The 24,265-nt window shown below is 44.3% G+C and overlaps 1 protein-coding gene across 6 annotated transcripts in view; it reads right to left on the bottom strand.

Annotated features, from left to right (window-relative positions):
- Positions 1-24,265, bottom strand: part of PARD3B (par-3 family cell polarity regulator beta) — a 1,359,033-nt gene that overhangs the window by 864,840 nt on the left and 469,928 nt on the right. The window contains exon 1 of one of the 6 annotated variants that reach the window (XM_073541873.1): positions 23,979-23,997. The exons of the other annotated variants lie outside the window; for them this stretch is intronic. Within the exon in view, the coding sequence (XP_073397974.1) occupies positions 23,979-23,981 (3 nt within the window). The 5' untranslated portion in view covers positions 23,982-23,997. Of the gene's footprint in view, positions 1-23,978; positions 23,998-24,265 lie in introns of those variants that run through there. 6 annotated transcript variants of the gene reach the window in all.

Genomic DNA, 24,265 nt, shown 5'->3' with positions numbered 1-24,265 from the left:
TAAAACAACAAAGGAGTGGCTTAAGAACAGCTCTTTGACCATTCTTGAATGGCCCAGCCAGACCCCTGACCTAAATCCAATTGAACATCTCTATAGAGACCTGAAAATGGCTGTCCACCAGTGTTCACCATCCAACCTGGCAGAACTGGAGAGGATCTGCAATGAAAAATGGCAGAGGATCCCCAAATCCAGGTGTGAAAAACTTGTTGCATCATTCCCAAGAAGACTAATGGCTGAAGTAGCTCAAAAGGGTGCTTCTACTCAATACTGAGCAAAGAGTCTGAATACTTATGTCTGGATATTGACTTAAAGGGCCACTTAATATGGTGGTAATGGTGGTTTCCGAAAGGAGCCACTCCTTGGCTGGGTCCTTCCCTGGAGGAAGATCTGGCTAGTCCCGTGTTTGAGACTCTTAAATGAGGCTCCACGGACTTTATTTGCATATTCGTATTTCCCAGGGAGCAATGCACCTAGGATTTCACTGATTGAGCGCCTTTGCCGGCTGCCGCAGTGTTTTCTTTGACTGGTCTCCCTGAGGTCAGTGATTGTTTCGTGATGTTGGTCTACTAGACATTGCTCCCACCTAGCCAGAATCCTACTCCACACTGATGAGGGGCAACACCCCGAAACAGCTGTCTGTGGATGGATACCTGGCCTTGGTATTTCCCTTGTCATATCTGTAAACTCGTAAAGAGCTGGATATTGACTTAAAGGGCCACTTAATATGGTGGTAATGGTGGTTTCCGAAAGGAGCCACTCCTTGGCTGGGTTCTTCCCTGGAGGAAGATCTGGCTAGTCCCGTGTTTGAGACTCTTAAATGAGGCTCCACGGACTTTATTTGCATTTACTTATGACCATGTGATATTTCCGTTTTTCTTTTTTTAATAAATTTGCAAAAATTTCTACATTTATTTTTTTTTCAGACAAGATGGGGTGCAGAGTGTACATTAATGAGAAAAAAATGAACATTTTTGAATTTACCAAATGGCTGCAATGAAACTAAGAGTGAAAAATTTGAAGGGGACTGAAAACTTTCCGTACCCACTGTTTATCATTCAAAATTGTGCAGGCAGACTCAAGAGTTCTTGTGTCATCACAACATATTCTGTGCCTGTGTTCTTGCACCGTTCAATACATCCATAGAGATATTGGGCATCATGTAAACCTTTTAGGACAAAAACAATTAGATTCTTCTGCTGAATGTGAACATAAGTTTAAACAGTGATGAGCAAGGAATATTGCTAGTAAATCTATAGGGATGCAACAAACAAGTTTATGGAAACAATAACAGCTCCCACTGAGGTTGTCACAGTTCATTGTCAGGATTACTACTCTTCCTTGTCCTCTCACATTTTGTACAAGGTGACAATGCAATAATCTGACTTTGTCAAGCTGTGTTAGGTAACTTTGTAAGTTATATGCAAGCAGATGTGATTAAAGAACACTAGGCTATAAAATAGCTTAGATACATTTTGCCATTTCATGTAGTAATAAAAGCCTTAGTTAAGTAAATCCTTTGCTCATGTTTTACTGAAATCAGCATGTAAATAACCTCACATATAGTCTTTTTAAATACTCTCCTGTAGACATGACAGCCAATAAGAGAAATGCCATATGCCTAGGCTAATCATATAGTCTATAAGCTTTAATGGAGAACTTAAGAACTAAGTCCCAAGAGAAAAGCAAGTCAGTTGGAGATTGTATTTTTATATAGTTGTTCATTTCCTTTATTTTATTGCTTTACATATACAGCACTGGTCAGTTCCTGATAGTACTTCAGATGCACAGAAAAATCCTGTCGGACAAACAATATTCAATTGCGTCTCCAGGCCATTAAAGTGATTTAAGGAATAAAGTTTCTCCTTGAGGAGAGAGCCAATCTGGCATAGGGAGACTTGTAGCCCATACAATGATCCTTGCAAAAAAAGGATATGCAGGTTAGCCTCTTCTAAGAGGAAGAAAATGGCTCTGTAATGTATCTATAGGATGTGGCTAAGTCATTGTTCACCCTGGAAAAAGCCTTACCACATAGCTAGTATCCTACTGTACACAGACAAGGGCAAAAACCGCAAATAGCGGACTACAGATCTATAGGTCTTTCCTTTTGCTATGGCTGAATATCCTTGTGGCAAGAGTCGGCATATGGTCAACACGATCCTCTGACTGACTCTAATTGGTGGTGCCAGAGAACCAGCTTACTTCCACTTAACGCAATCCTCGACTCTGGGATGAAAAGAAACAACACAATTGTCATGTAATATCAACCTACCTGATGCCTGCCATTTGTCTCCCACTGCCTCCTCTGAAGAGACTGGTGTAACAACCCCCTGCATCCAAAATGGTCACAACAGTAGCACAGTGTGGGCAGTGGTAAGTCTGAAACATCTCTCGCCTGTGTTGCAGAGAAGAGGATTAGGCTACTGCTCCTAATGCCACTGTGGCGACCATCATGGATATATAGTAGGACTGGAACTTCACTCTCCGCAGAGGAGACAGTGGGAGGTAAATGACGGCAGACTGACTATACAGGACAAATGTGTAGTCTTCAATACCAGGTTGGAGGGTCAATTTAAAGTACTTGTGTTGCTATGCAGATTCACTGCGGTACTCGTTTTATACATCATAATTCAAGGGAAATGTATTGTTGCATGTTAGCCATTCCAAACAATGACCAACCATGTAATACATGGACAGAATGGATCATCATTTGGGCTTGTGCACATGACCTTATTTTCGGTCCGAGTACAATCTGACAATACATCAGACTGCACTCGGACAATTTTAGTCTATGGGGCCGTGCAAATGTCTAAATTTTTCATCAGACTGAGCCGATCCGAGGAAAATATAGTATGCCGAAATTAGATCCGGTTATTGTATCCCACTCGGCCTGGTTTTCAAGGACTGACAGAATGGAGAAAAGCGAGATTTTTTTTTTATCACCTTCTCCTCATTCAAGAAAATTAGAGCACAGTATGATCAGACTGTGATTACCATAGTCAGCCCAATTATCTTGGATGAGAGAAAATATGCTGGTGCGACCATAGCTTTAGGCCGGAGTCACACTACCATACAATATGGCAGAGTGCTATGCGATAAAACATTACGTAGCACTCAATCCACTGTTACTCTATGGGGTAGCTCACATCTGCGACTATTTTTTCAGGCCCGCTATTCCCGGGCCTCTACCCTCTGTCAATCCCAGCACTGGCTCCCCATTACCCAGAGACTCCAGTTCAAAACCCTAACCATGGCATACAAAGCCATCCACAACCTGTCTCCTCCATACATCTGTGACCTAAGTCTCCTGGTACTTACCTGCACACAACTTCTGATCCTCACAAGATCTCCTTCTCTACTCCCCTCTTATCTCCTCTTCCCACAATCACATACAAGATATCTCCCCTACTCGAGAAAGCTCTACCCCAACATATCAGACTCTCGCCTGCCATGGAAACCTTCAAAAGGAACCTGAAGACCCACCTCTTCCGACAAGCCTACAACCTGAGGTAACCACCAAACTGCTGCATGACCAGCTCTACCCTCACCTTGTAGATTGTGTGCCCTCATGGGCAGGGACCTCTCTCCTTCTGTACCAGTAGTGACTTGTATTGTTTAAGATTATTGCTCTTGTTTTTTATTATATATACACCTTTTCACATGTAAAGCTCTATGGAATAAATGGTGCTATAATAATAATTAACAATGCCGAATTGGCATGCAAGAACAATTGCAGCATGCTGCGATTGGCACGGAGACTCGGTCGAGTCTTGGCTCACTCGCACCCATATAAGCCTACGGGTGCGAGTGACAACGCACGGCACTCGAATATCATCCAAGTGCGGTGCAATATTCACAGACATTGGCAGCGGAGGAGATGGAGAAATTCATTTCTCCGCCTCTTCCGCAGCTGTGCTCCAATCCTCTTTGTGCAAGAAGATCGGCGCACAGTAGCATGACACTCAGCTTCCACTAGCAGCAGAGTAAGAGCCGAGGGTCATTAGCGTCTCGCATCTGATGCTCTCGCAACGAATGTAATACGCTGATGTGACTCCAACCTTAGTGGGAGTTACTCCTTGTGAGCAGCTCTCCACTTTGGCTTATAAAGGGAACAGCGGACCACCCTCCCTCCTATTACTTTCTCTTAATGAAGTATGTCACTATCATTTCAAGCTTCCTTCATTTCTATTACACATAGTCACTAATGACTTTACTGTAAACTTCCTATTTTGCTTGTGTTAGCTTTCTTATATTCCACTCACATTTGTGGGCAAAATACATATATTTACGTCTATATGTTTATCTTGCAAATATCACTGTTATTTGCAATACTAGATTCCTCTAATATTATTGCAATTTTGAACAGAGACCTCATTACCAAGTGAAATTTACAATTTTAAGTATTGATTTAGAAGTTTTTCAGACTCATTAATCAATAATTGTTTTCATGTACTTTGTTTTCGAGGCAGCATCTAAATTCTACCAGAAACATCAATAAAAGCTGAAGGCAATTCTGCTGATTACACTTTCCATTTCTTTATTTTGACAAAAAATTGCAATTTTTGCTTTAACAGAGCAGTTTTAGTTACAGAGGAATCTGTCACCCTCCTGAGACGTATATGATCTATTAATATGGGCATACAGGTAATAGAAATGATACACCAGTCCTACCTGTATGCCTCAAATTAATGGCCTTGTTGAGAAATCTTATTTTATTTCTGTACGCTAATTATTTCTTCCAGGCTCTGGAGCGTGCAGTGCCTGGAACAAATCCCTGCCTTCTGTCTTCATTAGCATACCACTCCCTCCCATGCACATCACAGTGCTCTGTGACATACAGTTGCGGCACAGTAGTCCCGTGCCTGTGCCCTGCACTCACTCCACAATCCGTACCTCTTCATCCATGCGCAGTGTATTCAGGCTTCTTCTGTGCAGGAACCAGCGAATCAAAACAACTTCTGCTACAGTGACCTCAGGCATGTTCTCCCCATTCCTCACTGCATAGTCATCGTTAGGAACCATATACACATGTATACATATACATTAACATGGTTCCTAGCGAAGACTATGCAGGGAGGAAGTGGGAAGAGCACCTTATCGTTGTGCATGCTGGAGGTCACTGGAGCAGAAGTCACTCTCATTCTAAATTCCTTATCAGTATGTGTCTGGAATACGAGAGCTAACAGGAGTACCCAGATTAAACCTACACAAACATGGGGAGAACACACAAACTCCTTGTGTTATGGAAATATATATGTATATGTATTTCATATAGATCTCACTTGCCTGCTATAGGCTATATACTCCATATACTGCTATATACTCTTATATATTCTTATATGCACACAGATACATATTCACAGTTTGAACCTTGTAACTAGTTGGTGGAAATGACCTACTGCCCCCCCATGAGAGAGTCTGGGGAGCAGATGGTATCTTATGATAGCATTGTCTTGTGATATTTGTCCCAGACATAGAAAGAGGAAGTTTAGGCCAGATGTGCCAGCCGATATCAGAACATTGCTGACATTGTAAGACAAAGAGCAGTATATCATCTGATGCTTAAGTCACCTTAGGTCGACGCCCATATATGTTTATGCATTAAAACTGACCAATTAGCTAAGAAGTAAAGCCTTTATGTTAATGAGTAGCCACTCCTTTCTGTACAACTGATAAAACCAAGTATATTCAATAAACTTCCAGAGTTTTGCTGGGAGGTATTGCTGCCAACCAAGTCTGGCGTCTTTCCTTCCTTGAGCGCTCAATAAGACTCTGTCTAATTAGGACAGGCCACAGTATGCACAGGGGTAAATCTACCCAAATCAAAAGTAAATCCATCCACAACAAGTGGCGCCCAACGTGGGGCCGTGGACGAAAACGCACGGGGATCCTGCTGACCAGAGAGGACAGAGGTGCCGGCCAAGGTCTTGGCTCATGGGAACGGAGATTTGCGCAACTCCATAAGTAAGGTAAGAAAATCTAGTTATCTTACCTGAATGTTCCCTGTGCCCAGTCCGGGTCAGCAACTCTAGCCGGTCAGTGTGGTCACCAAACCCAGGTAGTGTTGAAAAGTCCACGAGCAAATCCAAACCCTGGGATAAGCTAAGTGTCTACTGTGATCCTGTGTATTTGAGATTCGGGTGAGAGAGTTGGTGGAGACTGTGACTTGATTTGTAGCTGCTGAGACACCGATAACAAGACTGAGTCTCTCTGACTAAGTCAGATCACGTCCCCGCACCACGTGGAGGTTTTGACTTAGACGGGATATCACAGGTGGTTTCCTCTGAAAAAGCTGTCACGGTCCCCGCACACACACACGGAGGTGTCAGCTTCAAGGAGGTATCACAGGTGAATCCCATGGCTGTCACGGTCCCTGCACACACACACGGAGGTGTCAGCTTAAGGGAGGTATCACAGGTGAATCTCTCGGCTGCCACAGTCCCCGCACACACGCGGATGCAGCAGACTGGGGGGATATCACAGACTGATCACTGGAGAGGTTATCACGGTTCTCGGGTGCAGACGGAGGGGTGATAATCTAATGGGATATCACGGCTCCCGTCTCCCAGCAGACGGAGGGTGATACATCCCGGTGCTAACCAAAGCGCCATGGGTGATTGGCAGTTACCGGTTGTCAGCAGCTATTTGACGTGTCACAGAAGGGCTTTCGATCTCTCTCCCCGGACGTCTATATGTGAATTTATTGCAGGTTTCCGCAAAGATCTGAAGCAGAAAGAGTTTTGCTAGGAGGTATTGCTGCCAACCAAGTCTGGCGTCTTTCCTTCCTTGAGCGCTCAATAAGACTCTGTCTAATTAGGACAGGCCACAGTACACACAGGGGTAAATCTACCCAAATCAAAAGTAAATCCATCCACAACAAGTGGTGCCCAGCGAGGCCGTGGACGAAAACGCACGGGGATCCTGCTGACCGGAGAGGACAGAGGTGCCGGCCAAGGTCTTGGCTCATGGGAACGGAGATTTGCGCAACTCCATAAGTAAGGTAAGAAAATCTAGTTATCTTACCTGAATGTTCCCTGTGCCCAGTCCGGGTCAGCAACTCTAGCCGGTCAGTGTGGTCACCAAACCCAGGTAGTGTTGAAAAGTCCATGAGCAAATCCAAACCCTGGGATAAGCTAAGTGTCTACTGTGATCCTGTGTGTCTGAGATTCGGGTGAGAGAGTTGGTGGAGACTGTGACTTGATTTGTAGCTGCTGAGACACCGATAACAAGACTGAGTCTCTCTGACTAAGGCTGTGTGCACACGGTGCGGTTTCTGCTGCGTTTCCACAGCGGTTTTGCCCCTGCGGAAACGCAGCAGTTCCGCTGACCAAGTACAGTACAATGAAACCCTATGGGGTTTCAAAAACGCTGTGCTGACGGTGCGGTTTTTTCCGCGGTTTACAAACCGCAGCATGTCAATTGTTTGTGCGGTTTCCGCAGCGGTTTCATACCTCTACCATAGTAGAGGTGTGAAACCGCAGGGCAAAACCGCAGGAAAACCGCAGGTCACTTTACCTGCGGTTTTACCTGCGTTTCCGCGTGGAAAAAACCACAGCGGAATCCGCAACATGTGCACATAGCCTAAGTCAGATCACGTCCCCGCACCACACGGAGGTTTTGACTTAGACGGGATATCACAGGTGGTTTCCTCTGAAAAAGCTGTCACGGTCCCCGCACACACACACGGAGGTGTCAGCTTAAGGGAGGTATCACAGGTGAATCTCTCGGCTGCCACAGTCCCCGCACACACGCGGATGCGGCAGACTGGGGGGATATCACAGACTGATCACTGGAGAGGTTATCACGGTTCTCGGGTGCACACGGAGGGGTGATGATCTAATGGGATATCACGGCTCCCGTCTCCCAGCAGACGGAGGGTGATACAGCCCGGTGCTAACCAAAGCGCCATGGGTGATTGGCAGTTACCGGTTGTCAGCAGCTGTTTGACGTGTCACAGAAGGGCTTTCGATCTCTCTCCCCGGACGTCTATATGTAAATTTATTGCAGGTTTCCGCAAAGATCTGAAGCAGAAAGAGTTTTGCCTTTTTTTTTATTGTAAACTTCCTCTTTTGCCTGCAGGGTGTGCCCCTGATACATACATATTTTTCATATTGTTATATTTTGGACTCTGTTCTTCCCTATTTTATCTTTTATTTTGCATTTTTGGTAGAGGCTTTTGTTACTGCAGTATGAGAATTTTTTGGGAAAGCTGGGTCATTTTGAGTCTGTTTTTTGGTTTTACATTGTTCTCAGATTTTACAGAGACGCAGGCATAAAAAAGAGGAAGTTGGGTGCCTGCATTCTACATTCTACATTAACCCTTTTATTGTTGGTTTAAAGTTTTATATACTATATACTTTTTGATTTTATCAATTTTTTGGGGGGTTTCATCCTTTAAAAATCTTTTTAAGGAAAAAAAAAAGAAAAATGTTTCCTTTTTTATCTCTTAATTTTTCTTCCGAGTTTTTCTTCCACGTTTTTTGTGACATATTTTATCAGTTTTTAGGTTTAGTTTTCACTTTTTTTTTTTTTCTGTTTTTGTTAAAAAGAGAATTTTCACTTCTTTCTTCCAGTTTTTTGTTAAAAAAAAAAAAAAAAAAGAATTTTGAATTTTTACCTGCTTTGGTAATTCCTGTGTTATCTTGCCAATTTTTGATTTTCCATATTCTTGTTTTCTTTTTTTTCCTTTTTAAGCATGTTAAAAGGGGTTGCAAAGTGTTTAAAGTTTTTAATCACTTACCTTTTTTGAAGTTTTTGGAACAGACACAGTAGGTGTTATTCAGAAAGTTAAGCATGTCGGTTTCTACGGGCAGCTCCGTATGCTGTAGCATGGCATAATGTATTGAAAGGAAAAAAGGGAAGTAGCTAGTTGAGCTCAATTGCAGTCTGAATTTCTTAAAGTGACAGAGCATTTAACAGCGCAGTAGGTGCTAGCAGATAGTGTGAACAAGACAGGATTTTTTTTTTGTTTTACGTGTAGGAAAAAGTGTTTTCATACTAATCTGTGCCATCTGAGAAGGACCACAGGTCTAAGAATGCCTTCCGTGACGGCGGGGGGGAAGCAGTCCGCCCCCATCTCCTCTCTCCTCACTCTTCCCTTCACTCTTCCCTCCTCCCTCCTCCCTCTATCTCTGCTATTCTCACAATGCAAAATCTCCTCCCCTCTCTCATCTGTCTCTCCCCCTATCCCTCCTCCTCCCCCTCCTTTCTCTCTCCTATCTCTCCTCCCTTTCCATCTTCATCATCAACGCCCACCTCTCATCCCTCTCATCCACCGCACCCATCTTCTCTTCCCTCCTCCTTGTCTTCACCATCTCCTCCACCCCTTCTTCTTCTTCTTCTTCCTCACCCACCTCCCAGTTCATCGTCACCCGCTGGCCCAGTGCCAGATCCAGACAATGAAGTGTCCCTAGTTCCACAGGGGACTCTCTCTAAAGAGACAGTTATGTAACCGGGAGAAGAAAGTGAATCACTCCCCACACATGACAACACAGGTGCCCTCCCGATACAACAGATAGCAGAAGGGAGGTGTGGGCCATCAGACACTGCACTTGCTGAGACTGGAGATCCTATGTGCCAAATGGAGCTGCAGTCTCAGAAGGGGGGAGTGATACACAAACACAGAAAGACAATCACACAGTGGCACAGTTCCTCCTCTGATGAACATGAAGAGGAGATTATGCTGCATAGTACTAGGGGCAGATAGAGCCAGAACTCTTACACTATGTGCCCTTCACCCCTAGTCAGATGTTCAGTATTCTAAAATCATGAAGGAACACTTCAAGCTTCCATCAGAATTAGATGTGCATTCCTGGGAATCAGGATCAAAGCTAATTGAACAGCTTAGAGAGTGGACCAACGCCAGACAAGCACTCAGCCTGCATAACATGAGACAAGCCCAGACAGAGTCTCTAGACAGGTTTCATGGCTGAGTGAGGCAAGTATTCCAAATTTTAGGCTTCACTATTCATGATCAGGTACTCGGACAAATGTTGGCACAGGCCTTTGTGCATGGACTAAGAGAACCAATCAAGAAACTACTGATAGTGGCCAGGCCTGAGTACAGGACAATAGCAGTAGATGTCCTGCTTACAGTAGCCAGAAGAATTGAGTCACTCCCAGGAGTACGGAGGACAGGCCCTCCCGTGATGGCCACTGACGTGGAGGAGCAACGACCCTGCAGAGACAGAAGACCTGTCAGATGTTTCAACTGTGGCAACTTTGGCCATTTCTGGAACCAGTGCACAGCACCCCGGCAACCAAGGTCATCACGCAGAGGAGTAGGCCAAGAAAGAAACACAGAAGACAATGAAGAACCCTGTCCATAGGACAGAGGCAAACTAGGTCCGCCAGACGTCACGCCCCTGACATGTGAAACCCCATCAGCAGACCCAATACCTCAAATCACTGGGGGCTGTCATATCTTTCCTTGTGGACACTGGTGCAGTCAGAATTGAAAATCCCCGACCCCACCAGTCTATCAGAACACTCCGTGTCTTGTATGGGGATTAAAGGTCAAGACAGACGTTCCCCAACTTGCAAGCCCCTAAGCATAAGGACACTGCCAGGACACTCCATCCTGTTCCAGTTTACGGTGGAGACCTGCCCACCCCACCTGATGAGCGCAGACCTACTGCAGGAACTGAAGGTGACCAAAGTGTCCCATGAAGATGTGACCTTGACCTCCTCTCCACCCCAGGCCCAGGAAGAATTAATCATGCTGGTGGCCCTACAACAGCCTTGCTCGAATAACCGGTGCAAGCCTACCCAAAGATGTGCTGGACATAGCACCCAGAAGCCTATGGCCCAAGGGAGACTTCAAGTTGCGCCAGTGCGGGTGTCACTCAAGTCTACAACCCCGGACGCTCCGAAGGCCCAGCATCCGCAGCTCATCACCCAGAGCTAAACTGCCTCTGACTGCCCTGGAGGTCTAAGTGGAACTGCTGCTCAAGAAACGGCCTAAGAACTTTGGCATGGGCCAGGAAAACTCTCAACCCAGAGGGACCACACCCGCTTTGTGAAATGGCTGCACTGCTTCCGGCTCCAGCGCCAGAGGATCATCTTGGACAAGATTCTGAAGGTGCTCTCTGAAGTTAATCCAGGCCCTGGACCAGAAGACAGCCACTCAGATCCTCAAATTGGTTAACAAGATGCTGACCAGAAATCAAGCTGGGTGAAAGGAACTGCTGCTGGCTGGTAAAGAAGATGCCCCAGCAAAAAGACCCCCTGTGAGAGCAAGAAAGCTCAGCAGAACGTCACCTCTGACGAAAAATAAGGACCCCAGTTTGGTTTCCTGCCAGCCCTGTGCCAGAAGATGGGAGTCACTCACGGCACTGTAAAGAGCAAGGCCAGATTGAGCCGCCTCACCCACGGGAATCTTCATGCGGTCCCAGCTTCTCTCGATCAAGAGGAAGACTGTGAAAGGAGAACCAGATCAGATTGAATGGTGCATAACCTGAGGACTGTGAGCGAAGCAACCGTGTTTGAAACCCCAGTTGTGCCAGATCTGCACACTCTGCTGACAAACGTGCCAGCCACAGCAACGGTGCTCACGACAATGGATCTGCCCGAAGCTTCCCTCAATATTCCCCCTCACCTGGATGACCAGTTCCTGAAAACGCACAAGGGGGGTGCGGAACAAATGGACAGTTAGGCCCAAGAGGGCCCGGAACAGCCTTTCACAGCTCGCAAGAGCATTGCCCTCCGTCCCCACCAACTGGATTGCGGAGCATGCAGAAGTCATCAACACCGCTACCTGCACAGCGCTTTCCATGTCTCCTCTACTCTGCCTGGCAGAGCAGCAACGTAAGTTCTGCAAAACAGAGTCCAGTGGTGTCAAAAGCAAGTTCCTGAAGACACTGTATCGCTCACTAGACGAAACACTTGACAGATGACCGGAGGGCCGCGGAGGAGAAGATGGCTCCCTCAACAACTCCGAAGATGCAGTCCTTCCTTAGTCTAGTTTCGTACTGCAGAACTTGGATCCCTGGTGCTCCAGGCTAAATGCAGCCTCTGTACAATTGCATCAACGCATTGCAACCTTCATCTCGTACAGGAAACTGAAAGACTTCATAGTCTCTGCGCCAACTCTCTAAGCCTCCCTGACTACGAGAAGCCATCCCGTCCTGACCAAAATGGAAAAAGAAGGACCAAGATGGAGAAGGTCATGCTACTGGCCAGGCTTAAAACAGACCCACGGAGGAAAACCAGAGGCCTCTAGACTACCTCTCAGCTGGCCTGGATCCAGGTGCAAGGGGGGGGCCCTCCTGCATGAAAGCAATACCCGCAGCACACGCCCTCCTGATAAGGCTGCTCTCCACCACTCTTCAGTGCTCTCAGCCGTTACCTGTCTCTACTCCCACTCCCAAGGGGGGATGCGGATACGGACCCTCAGATGAAAAATCTGCAAGATACCGTACATGGCTCCAGTCTTGCAAATGATGAAGGAAAGTTCCACACGGGATGTGCAGCGACCAGCAATCAGGAAATTCTATGGTCCAGAAGGTTGTCAGCCCAAGAGCCCAAGAAGCGGAGCTGATAGAGCTGACGAAAGACCTGCCAGATTGTGAAGAACAAAAACTTCCAGGTACTCGCATGACATGGCACCTGACTTCGGACCCATCTGGGCTGCAAGAAACTTCATCACAGCAAGCGGATCGACCGTGAAGCACCATGGAGCCATCAGAGACCGGCTGGACGCTCTTCAACTACTAAAAGTGGTGGCAGTGCTGAAGGCCAAGGCACACGGAAAACTGAACACAGTAGAGACACGGGGTATCAGCATGGCAGACGTGGCAGCCAAAAAAGCAGCCAGAGGAAGACAATATGGAAAATGGGAGAGGTCGTAGAGCCGGACGGCTACTACATGACGACTGAAGATGAGAAAACCTGGCAAACAGAAGTCAATGGGAAAACCGTTGAAGATGCCATCTCTGAATTGGACAGAAGTGCTGCCTCCTCCTCCACCAGCCAACAAGCTGAATCACTTCTAGGACGAAGACTCTGACGTGGATATGAATTCTAAACAGAAGAATGGTGCCTACCTTTCCAGAAAGGACGTATTTGATGGAGAACATTCCAGAAGATTGTCCTCCACCACCCTCTCGTGGGGAAGCTTCTTCTCCAGCACAGTCCTACGGTCAGCAGTCCACGACAATACTTACCCCGTCCCCCCGAGATGAGCTGCATGAGTCCGAAGGCATCCCAAGGCTACAACAGCTTGACCTTCCCCCTCATCCCCAGAGAATACCGGCTGGACCTGTACCAATGCAAAGAGTCCCAAGTCCTCCTCTGACACAGTCTAACCAGAGTCTTCATACAGAGGGAGGCGCGGACAGAGACGAAACCTGAGCTAAAATCCCACCATCAGCTCAGAGAATGTCAATTACCACAGCCCAGTCACTAAACCTGACAAAATGACTTCCTGAAACCTGTACAAGAAGTAACAGGATCAGACTCGGAAGGAGGAGAAGGAAAGCTGGATGCTGAAGGCCAAAAGCACTGGGCTCCAAGAAACCGTCTACATCAAAACGTCTACCTCAAGACAGGCCTAGTCTACCTCAAACCGTCTACCTCAAACCGTCTATCTCAAGACAGACCCAGTTTATCTCAAAGTGTGTACCCTACGGTGGTTCAATGGGCACATGGCCCCCACACAGAATTGAAGACACAGATGAATTACCTGATTGGACTCAACTCACACCTAAACAGCGAAGATTCCCAGCAGCTGTTCGGCCACCGACAAATTTAACATCGGACAAGCGGGAAAAGTTCCCCCACATCATCTGGCCTGAAGACTTCCCAGTAAGGAACCAGTTGGCGAAGACTACTGCAAAAAAGCTACTCTCAAAAATAGTGTGCAGATATGGGGGTTCCAGAAGCAATAGCAAGTGATCAGGGACCCCCATACACAGCAAACCTTACACAAGGGATCTGATCAGCAGTAGGGTCAGACGTAGGCCTACACACTTCTCACCATCCCACACCATAGACTAGGTGGGACACTTAAGAGCAGCATGCTAAAAAATCTGCCCAAGAGACAAACAAACCCTGGCATTAGACACTCCCATAGGCTCAGAAAAAGCTGTCACCAATATGAGACTTTATTGGGGTAAAAAACCCAGTTTAGGGGTATTCTTTTCTTAGCAGTTGACTATGCAATATGATACTTTGTCTGCATGTGTAATTGAATTTATCAAGAATTTCGCTAATGTCCATTCTCGAGTTTCTCTCCTTCATTGCCAGGTCCAGATTCGGTGCCTGGTATACACGTCCTGAAGTCAGGAGACTGAGTGTGGGTGGAGAAAGTCTGTAAAGAGAAGCACTCGATCCCAGATCCGATGGCCCTTCTCCAAGTGCTGACGCCACCAACCTGGAGGGAAAACCCCGCCTGGATCCACGCATCGCATTGCAGGAAAAGGCCTTCATACTAGAAGATACACCTGAGCTGGAATGATGCTGTGGATGACCTCCCTGACTGAATAAATTACCTACCTGAAAGAGAATACACATGCACTGACTGCATAGACTGCTAACTAAGAGACTTTGATTACATTGCACCACACCCCCTTTAGGGACAGATCTCCTGACTGCCCATTTGCAAAAAGTCTGTACAGAGGAGGATGTATGCACTAGGCATATGTCAGTCCATTGGCAGCATAAAAGAGTTGCAGCGCTTTGGGCCAGGAGCAGGGTTTTAGGGCAAGTGATATCTAAGGGGGGATTGTTATGGAAATATATATGTATATGTATTTCATATAGATCTCACTTGCCTGCTATAGGCTATATACTCCATATACTGCTATATACTCTTATATATTCTTATATGCACACAGATACATATTCACAGTTTGAACCTTGTAACTAGTTGGTGGAAATGACCTACTGCCCCCCCATGAGAGAGTCTGGGGAGCAGATGGTATCTTATGATAGCATTGTCTTGTGATATTTGTCCCAGACATAGAAAGAGGAAGTTTAGGCCAGATGTGCCAGCCGATATCAGAACATTGCTGACATTGTAAGACAAAGAGCAGTATATCATCTGATGCTTAAGTCACCTTAGGTCGACGCCCATATATGTTTATGCATTAAAACTGACCAATTAGCTAAGAAGTAAAGCCTTTATGTTAATGAGTAGCCACTCCTTTCTGTACAACTGATAAAACCAAGTATATTCAATAAACTTCCAGAGTTTTGCTGGGAGGTATTGCTGCCAACCAAGTCTGGCGTCTTTCCTTCCTTGAGCGCTCAATAAGACGCTGTCTAATTAGGACAGGCCACAGTATGCACAGGGGTAAATCTACCCAAATCAAAAGTAAATCCATCCACAACACTTGCACATGTTGTCCTCGATGGGATCTGAACCCTGGACACAAGCGCTGCAAAGCAACATTAACTAACAAAGCAATTAACATGGTTACATAGTTAAAGAAAATCTGATAATAGGTTTTTGCTAGCTCATGTGAGAGCAGTATGAGGAAGGAGCCGATACCCTCCTTGCAGAGATGTATCACTTAGTTACTTGGTGCGCAACAGCTTTGATAAAATCATTGTTTCCTTGTTGCTGATGCAGCAGAGCACAGAAAAGCACGAGTTTCAGAACATACATAACAATTACCCCTTAAAGTTGAGATCTAAATCAGTCACACCTTGTCTCTAAGTCCAAATACTTTGAAATAAGGCATAAAAACATGTACAAGTCTTCTAGGTACATACACAAGGAGAATTTGTCCATTTTGAGCCGTTTCTTCACACAGAAAAAGTCTGAAGTTGGATAATGCAAGAACATGTAACTTACTCCTTTAGAAATGGCAGCTTACGTTTCATGCTCCTACAACCGGGGGAACCACTGGGGACTTTGTTTAGTACTTGAGAGCTGACAGACGCAGAGCACACATTTCTGTTGCTGACAGTTTTCAGTCAGCTGTATTCTCTTAAAGCATACAGGAAAAGAATTTGCTCTACATCACTTTAAAGTTGCCGGATTTCTGTCCTGCCAACATGCCAGTCAAGAGGTTCCACAGGGCAAAGAACCAATGACTTGAAACCTAACCAACTCCAGATGTGTGTGTGATCATCTCATCAGACATCAAAAGCAATGTGCTGACAACCTCCAAACCTGTTTTAAGGAATTCAAAGTGTGCACCATTAAAACAAATGTTAACGTGATTCCTGACAAAACTGATGCATGGAAATCAAATCCCGCTTTCGTGTATGTCAGAGTCATCCACTCTGTTTATTCTCAGACATAAGAATCTTACGTAGACGATCTCATCTCAATATGAAACCGAAGATCAAGGTCATTCTCTGTCAGGGCACTTTTAAGACTACTAAATGTTGTGTGTCAAATTACAGAGAACTTCTAATACAAGACCGTGTGGAGCTGTTCTGGCAATAGAAAAAACATCTATTAATAGTTTTTACGTTAATCATCAATATCTTCATATACCAATGAGAATGCAAGAACAGATCAAAAAAGACATATTGGGCATAGTCTGCCAACCATATTGAGCTAAAAATCCTCCCATAACACGACAATACCTGCACTTCAATAATAGAACAGTATTATTAGATTCACTAGCAGTAAAATTGCCAAAATTACCTTTAAGTTTATAAAATAACTCTCAGTGGGGTTGAAGAGAATGAGGGTGCTGTATTCAACACTCACTGCATTTCACTTGCTTTGCTACCAATACTATTGTACACATTACAACTGTAATCTGTAATGGGTAATCAAAGTATTAAAACAGGTTCAAAGTTTTCAAGACAAATCTATTTGATTTGATTACCATTCTCCAGTCTGCAGGCTGGAATAATGCCATTGAGTTGGCGTAGACGAGGACTCCATTGACCATCCCCAACGGGACAAATTAGAGAACTCAAAGTAAGTTCAAACAGCAAAATAAAAGTTAGAAGAATAACGAAAACATGTTCAAATTAGACAAAATTATTCCCAGGAAGCGGTCATGCAAGTTGTCTATCGCTGCCAGACCATAGCCCTGTGAGCCTCTTCTTATCTGCTGGATTCTCCACTGCTTCTTCTGATTAGCAGGCCAAGCACTGTTATGCTTGCATCATGCCACATTGGTGATATTGGGCAGAATTTACTAATCAGAATAAGGGTCCCGTTATATTTAGCGATGCAACAGCGATCCCGACAACGATACGACCTGGTTAGGATCGCTGGTGCATCGCTAAATGGTGGCTAGTGAGCTGCCAAATAGGCAGATCTCTCAGCGACGCAGCAGCGATACAGCGATCCGTCGGGGGTCGCTGTTACCTGTCACACTGCAGCGTCTGCGTCCCTGAGTTCTGCAACGTCGCTAGTCAGCGACGAACACAGCGATGCATGCCGGTCAGCAAGGTTTATCTGTAAAGGTAATAGTACTAATTGTAATATAATAATAATAATACAACACATAATAAATGTATCAGCTATAGGGCTGGCTTTGTCAAAGTTAATATTCTCCAATCTGGTGAAATCAGAACATTTTGCCAAGTAAACTTTCAACAGGACAAGATAAATCTGTGAGAGCCACGTGATCTGCATCTGCTCATGTTTGCCTGTCACTGTAGAAACACCACTGCTGTAGACAATATAGCTTAATCAGAAAAGATGGCTTTTTGTTTTTCTATCAAAAGGCACTTATGGCTCAATAACCTCCACCGAACCATATGCTGCTAAGCACCATCACTGAATGGGCCTTTAACTAGCCACTGCATAACAACAATGAGAAAATGAAACGCCTTCAGACAATGAGGAGCAAGTGGCCAAATGATAGCATCGTATTTTGTGATAAATAAGAGCCTATCCTAATAAAGACGTTCATCTTTCTTTTCATTTTCTTCTCCAAGTAAATGCCAACCTGAAGTGCCAATCCTTAGCTCTCCAGCAGATCGTTCTCCAATAGTTTAGAACAAAATGGTTCAAGCAAATTAAGGAGTCTGAAAGCAAATTTCGCCCCGAGCTATATTTTGTTTCCTAGTAAAACAATTTCGCCCATTGGACTGGCAGCAGCCTCTGGATAGAGAGATGGCATAATATGCCATCACAGCCCATTACTACCACAATATGTCACGTTGGCTCTGTTGCAGTGCAGAGGAAATGTCAGAGAAAGACAACTCGGCTGCAATTATTATTCCTGTCCGAGTTGTTCAGACAGCACCAATCTGTCTTCGTAAAACACTTTACAGAAGAATAGTGCCCCAGGTGTCTGAGCTTTCAGCCAAATACCCCCTTTTAGATTATTTACACGAGAACTGTGCTCATTAAGAGAATAATAAATGAAATCTCCTTCAACTTGCTGTCATCACAGAATTACTTGGCCTTGTCACAGCCACTGGGCAAAGGGCTTTTTCATAAAGACAAAGGCAAATGAATGACACCGAGGTGATAGCATGTGTTTCACCCCCTCCTCCTTCATCATGGGGCAGCTAGCATTGCCACTTGTGACAAACTATTATTAAACTGTGCAACAGCATTACTTTAGAAAGTCACTAAATTCTAATATTTTAAGAGAAAACTGGACACCTATTCTTTCACACAAAACCTAAGGAAAAGCATGACTTTACTGCTCTCGTTCATGACAACAAGCTACTTGTAGTGCACATGCCAGTCCAACATGTACAGAAACTGCCCAAATCCTCATGTTCTTTTTAAGTGTATAGTTACTTTTCATCAGCAATCTGCCAGCAATATGGGAGCAGGAGCTTCCTTTTCTTAATTTCCCACCATGAAAAGCCAGCACTGATTGGCTTCAGGGATTGTGTGACACAACAATGTCAAGTAAGCACTGGGAGAGACATTGTCGACACTGCTAAACCAGAGCCGATACTGGAAGTGAGTATAGGTGTTGTGATTTTACTGGGGGAAATATAGGGATTCAGAAGGGGTTGTCTGAGTGATGGACAATCGCTTCAAACTTTCTTTAAAACTGCCATTTTTCATTCCCAATATATAGTATATACAAACATATACTAATGAACTGTCTCCATGTTCTCCAACTCAAGTCCTCAAGAGCCACCAACAGGTCATGTTTTCAGGATTTCTTAGTATTGCGCAGGTGATGGATTTCTTGGCTGCGCAGGTGATGCAATTATCACCTGGGCCATACTAAGGAAATCCTGAAAACATGACCTGTTGGTGACTTGAGGACTGGAGATGGGGAACATTGCACTGTCTCAACATACACATTACAATAAAAATGAACAGGTCGTTTTAACCACAATTTCACACATGTAACACCAGACCACCTACCTTGATGTTTCTATATTCTATTGACAAATGTTGCTATATTCTAAGCAGTGATAAGGGTCATTTGTAAGTTTTAAGAAAGCATATGATGTTATGAGAGGATATTGTCTCATGTTCTTGTGAGATAAAAGTAAACCCAGTTATCTTACATGGACAGCACCCTGGCTACCACATTAAAGCTGGTAACAAAAGACATCGATAACTCACACAGCATTCATTCGGCCAGAGATTCTGCACCATAGAATACAATTGGTCAGTCATAGCACAATACAAGTTATCATGTACCATAGCAGGAATTCAGATAAAAAGGCTATACAATGCATAGCAACCCTTAGTTCCTATAGCTCTGCAGCCTAAAGTTTAGAGACTGAAGTATATTTTCTATGTATATTACAAAATTTGATTGCCTAATATTGTTACATCATTGAGAAGGTCAATCCCACTAGATGCTTTTCAAAAAACCTTGGTACACAAATTATTACATATGTCCAAATCTAACCATTCTGTCTTATTACTAATACGAATTGAGACTGTACCAGCAAACTGAAGACTAAGGGCTCATTCACATGTCAGTTTTTTATGCTACCCGTTTATTTTCACGGATGGCACTTCCACCTATGACAGTCTATCAGGCTGTTAAAATGTCCTATTTTTTCCTTGGATCAAGTGATCGATTGTGTAGACATGTTCGACATTGATCCAAGTGTCAGATCAAAAAGGACCTGCAAATCTTTGAGTCCATGAAAAAAATCAGACAGCATTCAGAGGCCATTTTTCACTGATTGCCATATCGGGGAAGATGGAGTTTTTTTCTCATCAGATTAAAGAAATTATGAAACTCTGATGAAAATCTGATGACATTCAAATCACTGATGAAACTCGGTTCGTTTTTCTTGCATGTGAAAAAAAGGTCTAAGTGAGGCCTAAAGCAGTGCATAGAAATAAAATAACTACAGGACAACAGATCTCAAGCAAACCAACTGCAGGCAAGCAGGAAAAAATCTAACATGGGGATTCTCATCAGAGAATAACCAGCTGGGATTTCTTTGACAGTACGCTGTTGGCAGGCTTCGCTTTAAGTCATGGCCTACCAGTCTTGCTTGAGGGCACAATGCTTGGTTATAGGCACCTACAAAAACCTGGCTTTCCTAAGGCATATGCAATTTGACATTTACAATTGTGTCTCCTGACATGGCAAGCTATGGAACAAGTTAGAGCAATCCCCGATCAATAGGCAAGATTGGGTTAACGCTGAAGACCGGTTAATATGCCAAATCCAGATCTGCTTATTTCTCTCTTTTTCTCCCTTGCAAAGAGTGGGTTAACTGTAGTCAGATGTAGTGTACTATTTCAAAGCTGGCTGAATGACACGTGAAATCTTGGTTTGCACACCCGCATTGGACAAACAATCGTGCTTGGAAATGCTACAGAATGCTGCTGGGGTCGTGTTTACAGCCCTGGGGATGCAGATGAATTCTAATGCATTGCAAGCAGCTGGTTTGAGAGACCAACTGTCTCAGAGGTGCCGAGATGGGGAAGGAGGTGATGGAGCTATAAGCACAGCCAGCATGAAGGTCAGTGTGAAAGCCGAGGCCATCTGTTGTCTGGGGTGCATTGAATTCTGGTGGCCTGGCGCAGCTATATCCCAGTGAGTGACAGCCTCCCTCCCAAGAGGAAGGCAGAAAAGAAACCACATGTTGGTTCAGACTGGGAGGGATGTGCACAGCGGTGAGCAAAAAAAATAGCAAATTAATGATTAAAGCTGCAAATTATTGTTCTTCATGTGCTTCAGAAAGGCAGTGAGACGAGGACTGAGACGCGGGACTTCCGTATGTGCTCTTCTTTACAATAATATACATGCAACATGAAACCCCATTAAAAGGTTACAATTTTCAACACCATTAAATAGCCCATATTGTAGTCTTAAACTTGTCCCTAACGCATACCATTTAATGTGTTTTCATTTATGTACTATTTTTGTTTTGCAAACTGAAGGGTACTAATATTTTAATAAAACAAGAACGATGAAAAATGTAGCTATTAACTCAATTTACTAAATGATGACAATATATGTGTGGAATATCAATCTGCACCAATTTCACTTTTTGTTAATATTTTTTTGAATTAACACTGGACACACAAATGGTTACTTACACATAAGAGAAGGGGAGAGGTTACCGTTACTGCAACCTACAGGGGTATTCTCAAGGTTGGAAGTTATACACTATATTAGAGGGGATAACTTCCAAATTGTTGTGGGTGTGACTATTAGGCCATGTTCACACGTACAGTATTTGGTCAGTACTTTACATCAGTATTTGTAAGCCAAAATCAGGAGAGGAACAATCAGAGGAAAATTACAATAGAGACACGTCACCACTTCTGGATTTATCACCCACTCCTGGTTTTGGCTTACATATACTGAGGTAAAATACTGAATGTGTGAACGTGGCCTTAGGACAACTATCAATCCTGAGAACAGGGGCTCTGAATGGAACGGTGGTCAGTCATACACACTGTTGCTCCATTCATTCTTATGGGCGTGACAAAGCCCAGTCGACCACAGTGCTCGGCTATCTCGCACAGTCCCATTAAAAATGGATAGAGAGGTATTGCACATGATCAACCTCTGCTGCATTCAGACAGGGCTTTTTCTGGGGATCGGTGTGGGTCACAGTGGTCAGCCCCCAGAAATCAGGAAGTTATCCTCTATCAAATAGAAAGGGTATATAACTTCCAAACTTAGGAATACCTCTTTAACAAACATGGCCAAAAAATGCAGCAACATTATATATCATTTATACAAAAATTACATTCATATACCTGTATCATTTACATCTAGCACTATTTTTACCCATGCAGAAAAAATCTTGTAATAATTACCAAACATTAGCAGCCCCTTAAAAAAGACAGGGTTACTCGGACCCCCTACATTGCTCTCCTCACTGTAATGTTCCAGCTTTGGTTGTCTTCAAATCTCCTAAGCAGTTTCCAAGAAGCTTGGCTGTAGACATATACTACAGGGGCCTCAACACCGCTTTGTGTGAGCACATTTAAAGGACACCTCTGTTTTTCTACAGACCAATGGTATATGCAAAGATAATGCATTTCGTAATATATGTAAATAGAGAAAAATGCCGCTTATTAGATAGCTCTTTACCTGATATCTGGCATAATTGTACACCATGGACTAACCCACTGCAAACAAAAAGTCTTACACATGCATATTGATGACAATTTGCCACAGATTTTACCACTTGCATTGCATGGGGTTAAATTTATAGCAAATCCATGGGAAACCCAGATCTATTTAAATATCTAAATCTTCATGTACAACATACTAATTTTGTGGTGTTTTTGTTTGTGGGGTAAATTTAGTCTGCGGGTAGGACCAATCTTAGAATACATTGATAGGCAGCAACTCTGTATAGACTTCCCGAAGAGGAGATGTCACTGAGATATTCACAGTGTTACTGATGAAGATATTACAAAAAAGGTTCGGGGATCCTCACATTTCACCCTCTGAATTCTAAGTGAAAAAGTTACTTCTTGTGCATAGTGACACACCTGACAAGCCAAGGTAAAGAGACTTATAGGCTTTGCAATTCTCCTCTGGTAAATTATTCAGAAATAGGTCTTGAAATCTAGTGCCACCTATTGGAAGAAGCAATCCTGAACGTCGACATCTAGCCTTTAACGAGCCTTTTCACATGACTTAAGATAGAAGCCCAAACCAGAATCTCAATTTGCTGACATGTTTAAGGGCGTTGCCCCTCCTGCAAAGTATGACATCTGATTCGCCTGTATGTGTGGTTACTGACTGGGGTCTGTGGAGTAATGTTTCTCTTCGTGGAGAGGGCTATGCCTGAGATGCTAGGTAAGGAGACTTATAGGCCGTGCAATGCTCCTCTTGGAAATTAAATACGCATATTGTCTCTTCAGAGAAAAATCAAGATTCTGGTTGGCTTTTACCCTGATGCCCCTTTCACACATCAGTTTTTTTCCATCAGTCACAATCCGTCAAATTTTGAAAAAAAAAAATTATCCGGCAACTTATGCCACTGGATCCGTTTTTATCACATAGACTTGTATTAGCAACAGATTTCAACGGATGGTCACACATTTCATCTGTTGGAAATTCTTTGTCCGTCAGACGGAGGCAATGGACATAGGAACGTTTTCTGCTTACATTGAAAAATCGGACAGCGACGGATCCGTCACTGTCCTATTTTTGCTAGAAAGGAAGCCTATGGGCGACGGATCCGTCGCTGTCCGACAAATGACGGAATCCGGCGACGGATTCCGTTTTTTTAAATACGCATGCGCCGACACTGTGTGCCTGTATGGTGTGTGAAGGCTATGTGTTTGTGCGTGTGTGGGTGGTCTGCGGGGCTGTGCGGGGGTCTGCAGGGCTGTGCGCGGGGGTATGCAGGGCTGTGCAGGGATCTGTGCAGGGGTCTGTGCAGAGGTATGCGGGTCTGTGGGCGGGGGACTGGCGGGGCTGTGTGGGGGTATGCGGGTCTGTGTTGTGGTCTGTGTGGGGGCCTGCGTGTGTGTATGTGTATACAGGCATCGTCCGATAGGACTACAAGTCCTATAGGGCTATGCCTGATACAATGACAGTGATTGATTGACACAGTAACCAATGATGGGACAGTAGTCCCATCATCTGGCTAATGTGTTGAATGTAAAAAAAAAAAAAAACCACACACATAGAGCCCATACTCACCATCTACACCTAATCCCCAAAGCCCTCGATCACCTGTAAAAAAACAAACAAAATTAAAATAAACCAACAATATACTCCCTGTGTCCAACGTAATCCAATTAATACGAATGTCCCACGATGATCTCCCGTGGAGAGCTGTCACATCAGCTGATGCGACCGCTCTCCAGGGGCTCCAGTGATACAATGACGGAGATAAACCTCAGCATTGTATCACTCTGCCACCGACAGGTCACCGGAGTTCACCTGTCACTTTGCGGCACTACAGCGTGACAGTATAGCGAGACATT

Source organism: Dendrobates tinctorius, unplaced genomic scaffold (genome assembly GCF_039654945.1).
Source record: "Dendrobates tinctorius isolate UK_male_01 unplaced genomic scaffold, ASM3965494v1 ptg000125l, whole genome shotgun sequence".
Lineage (NCBI taxonomy): Eukaryota > Metazoa > Chordata > Amphibia > Anura > Dendrobatidae > Dendrobates > Dendrobates tinctorius.
Note: the sequence above shows the minus strand (reverse complement) of the source record. Positions and strands in the feature narration are given on the sequence as shown.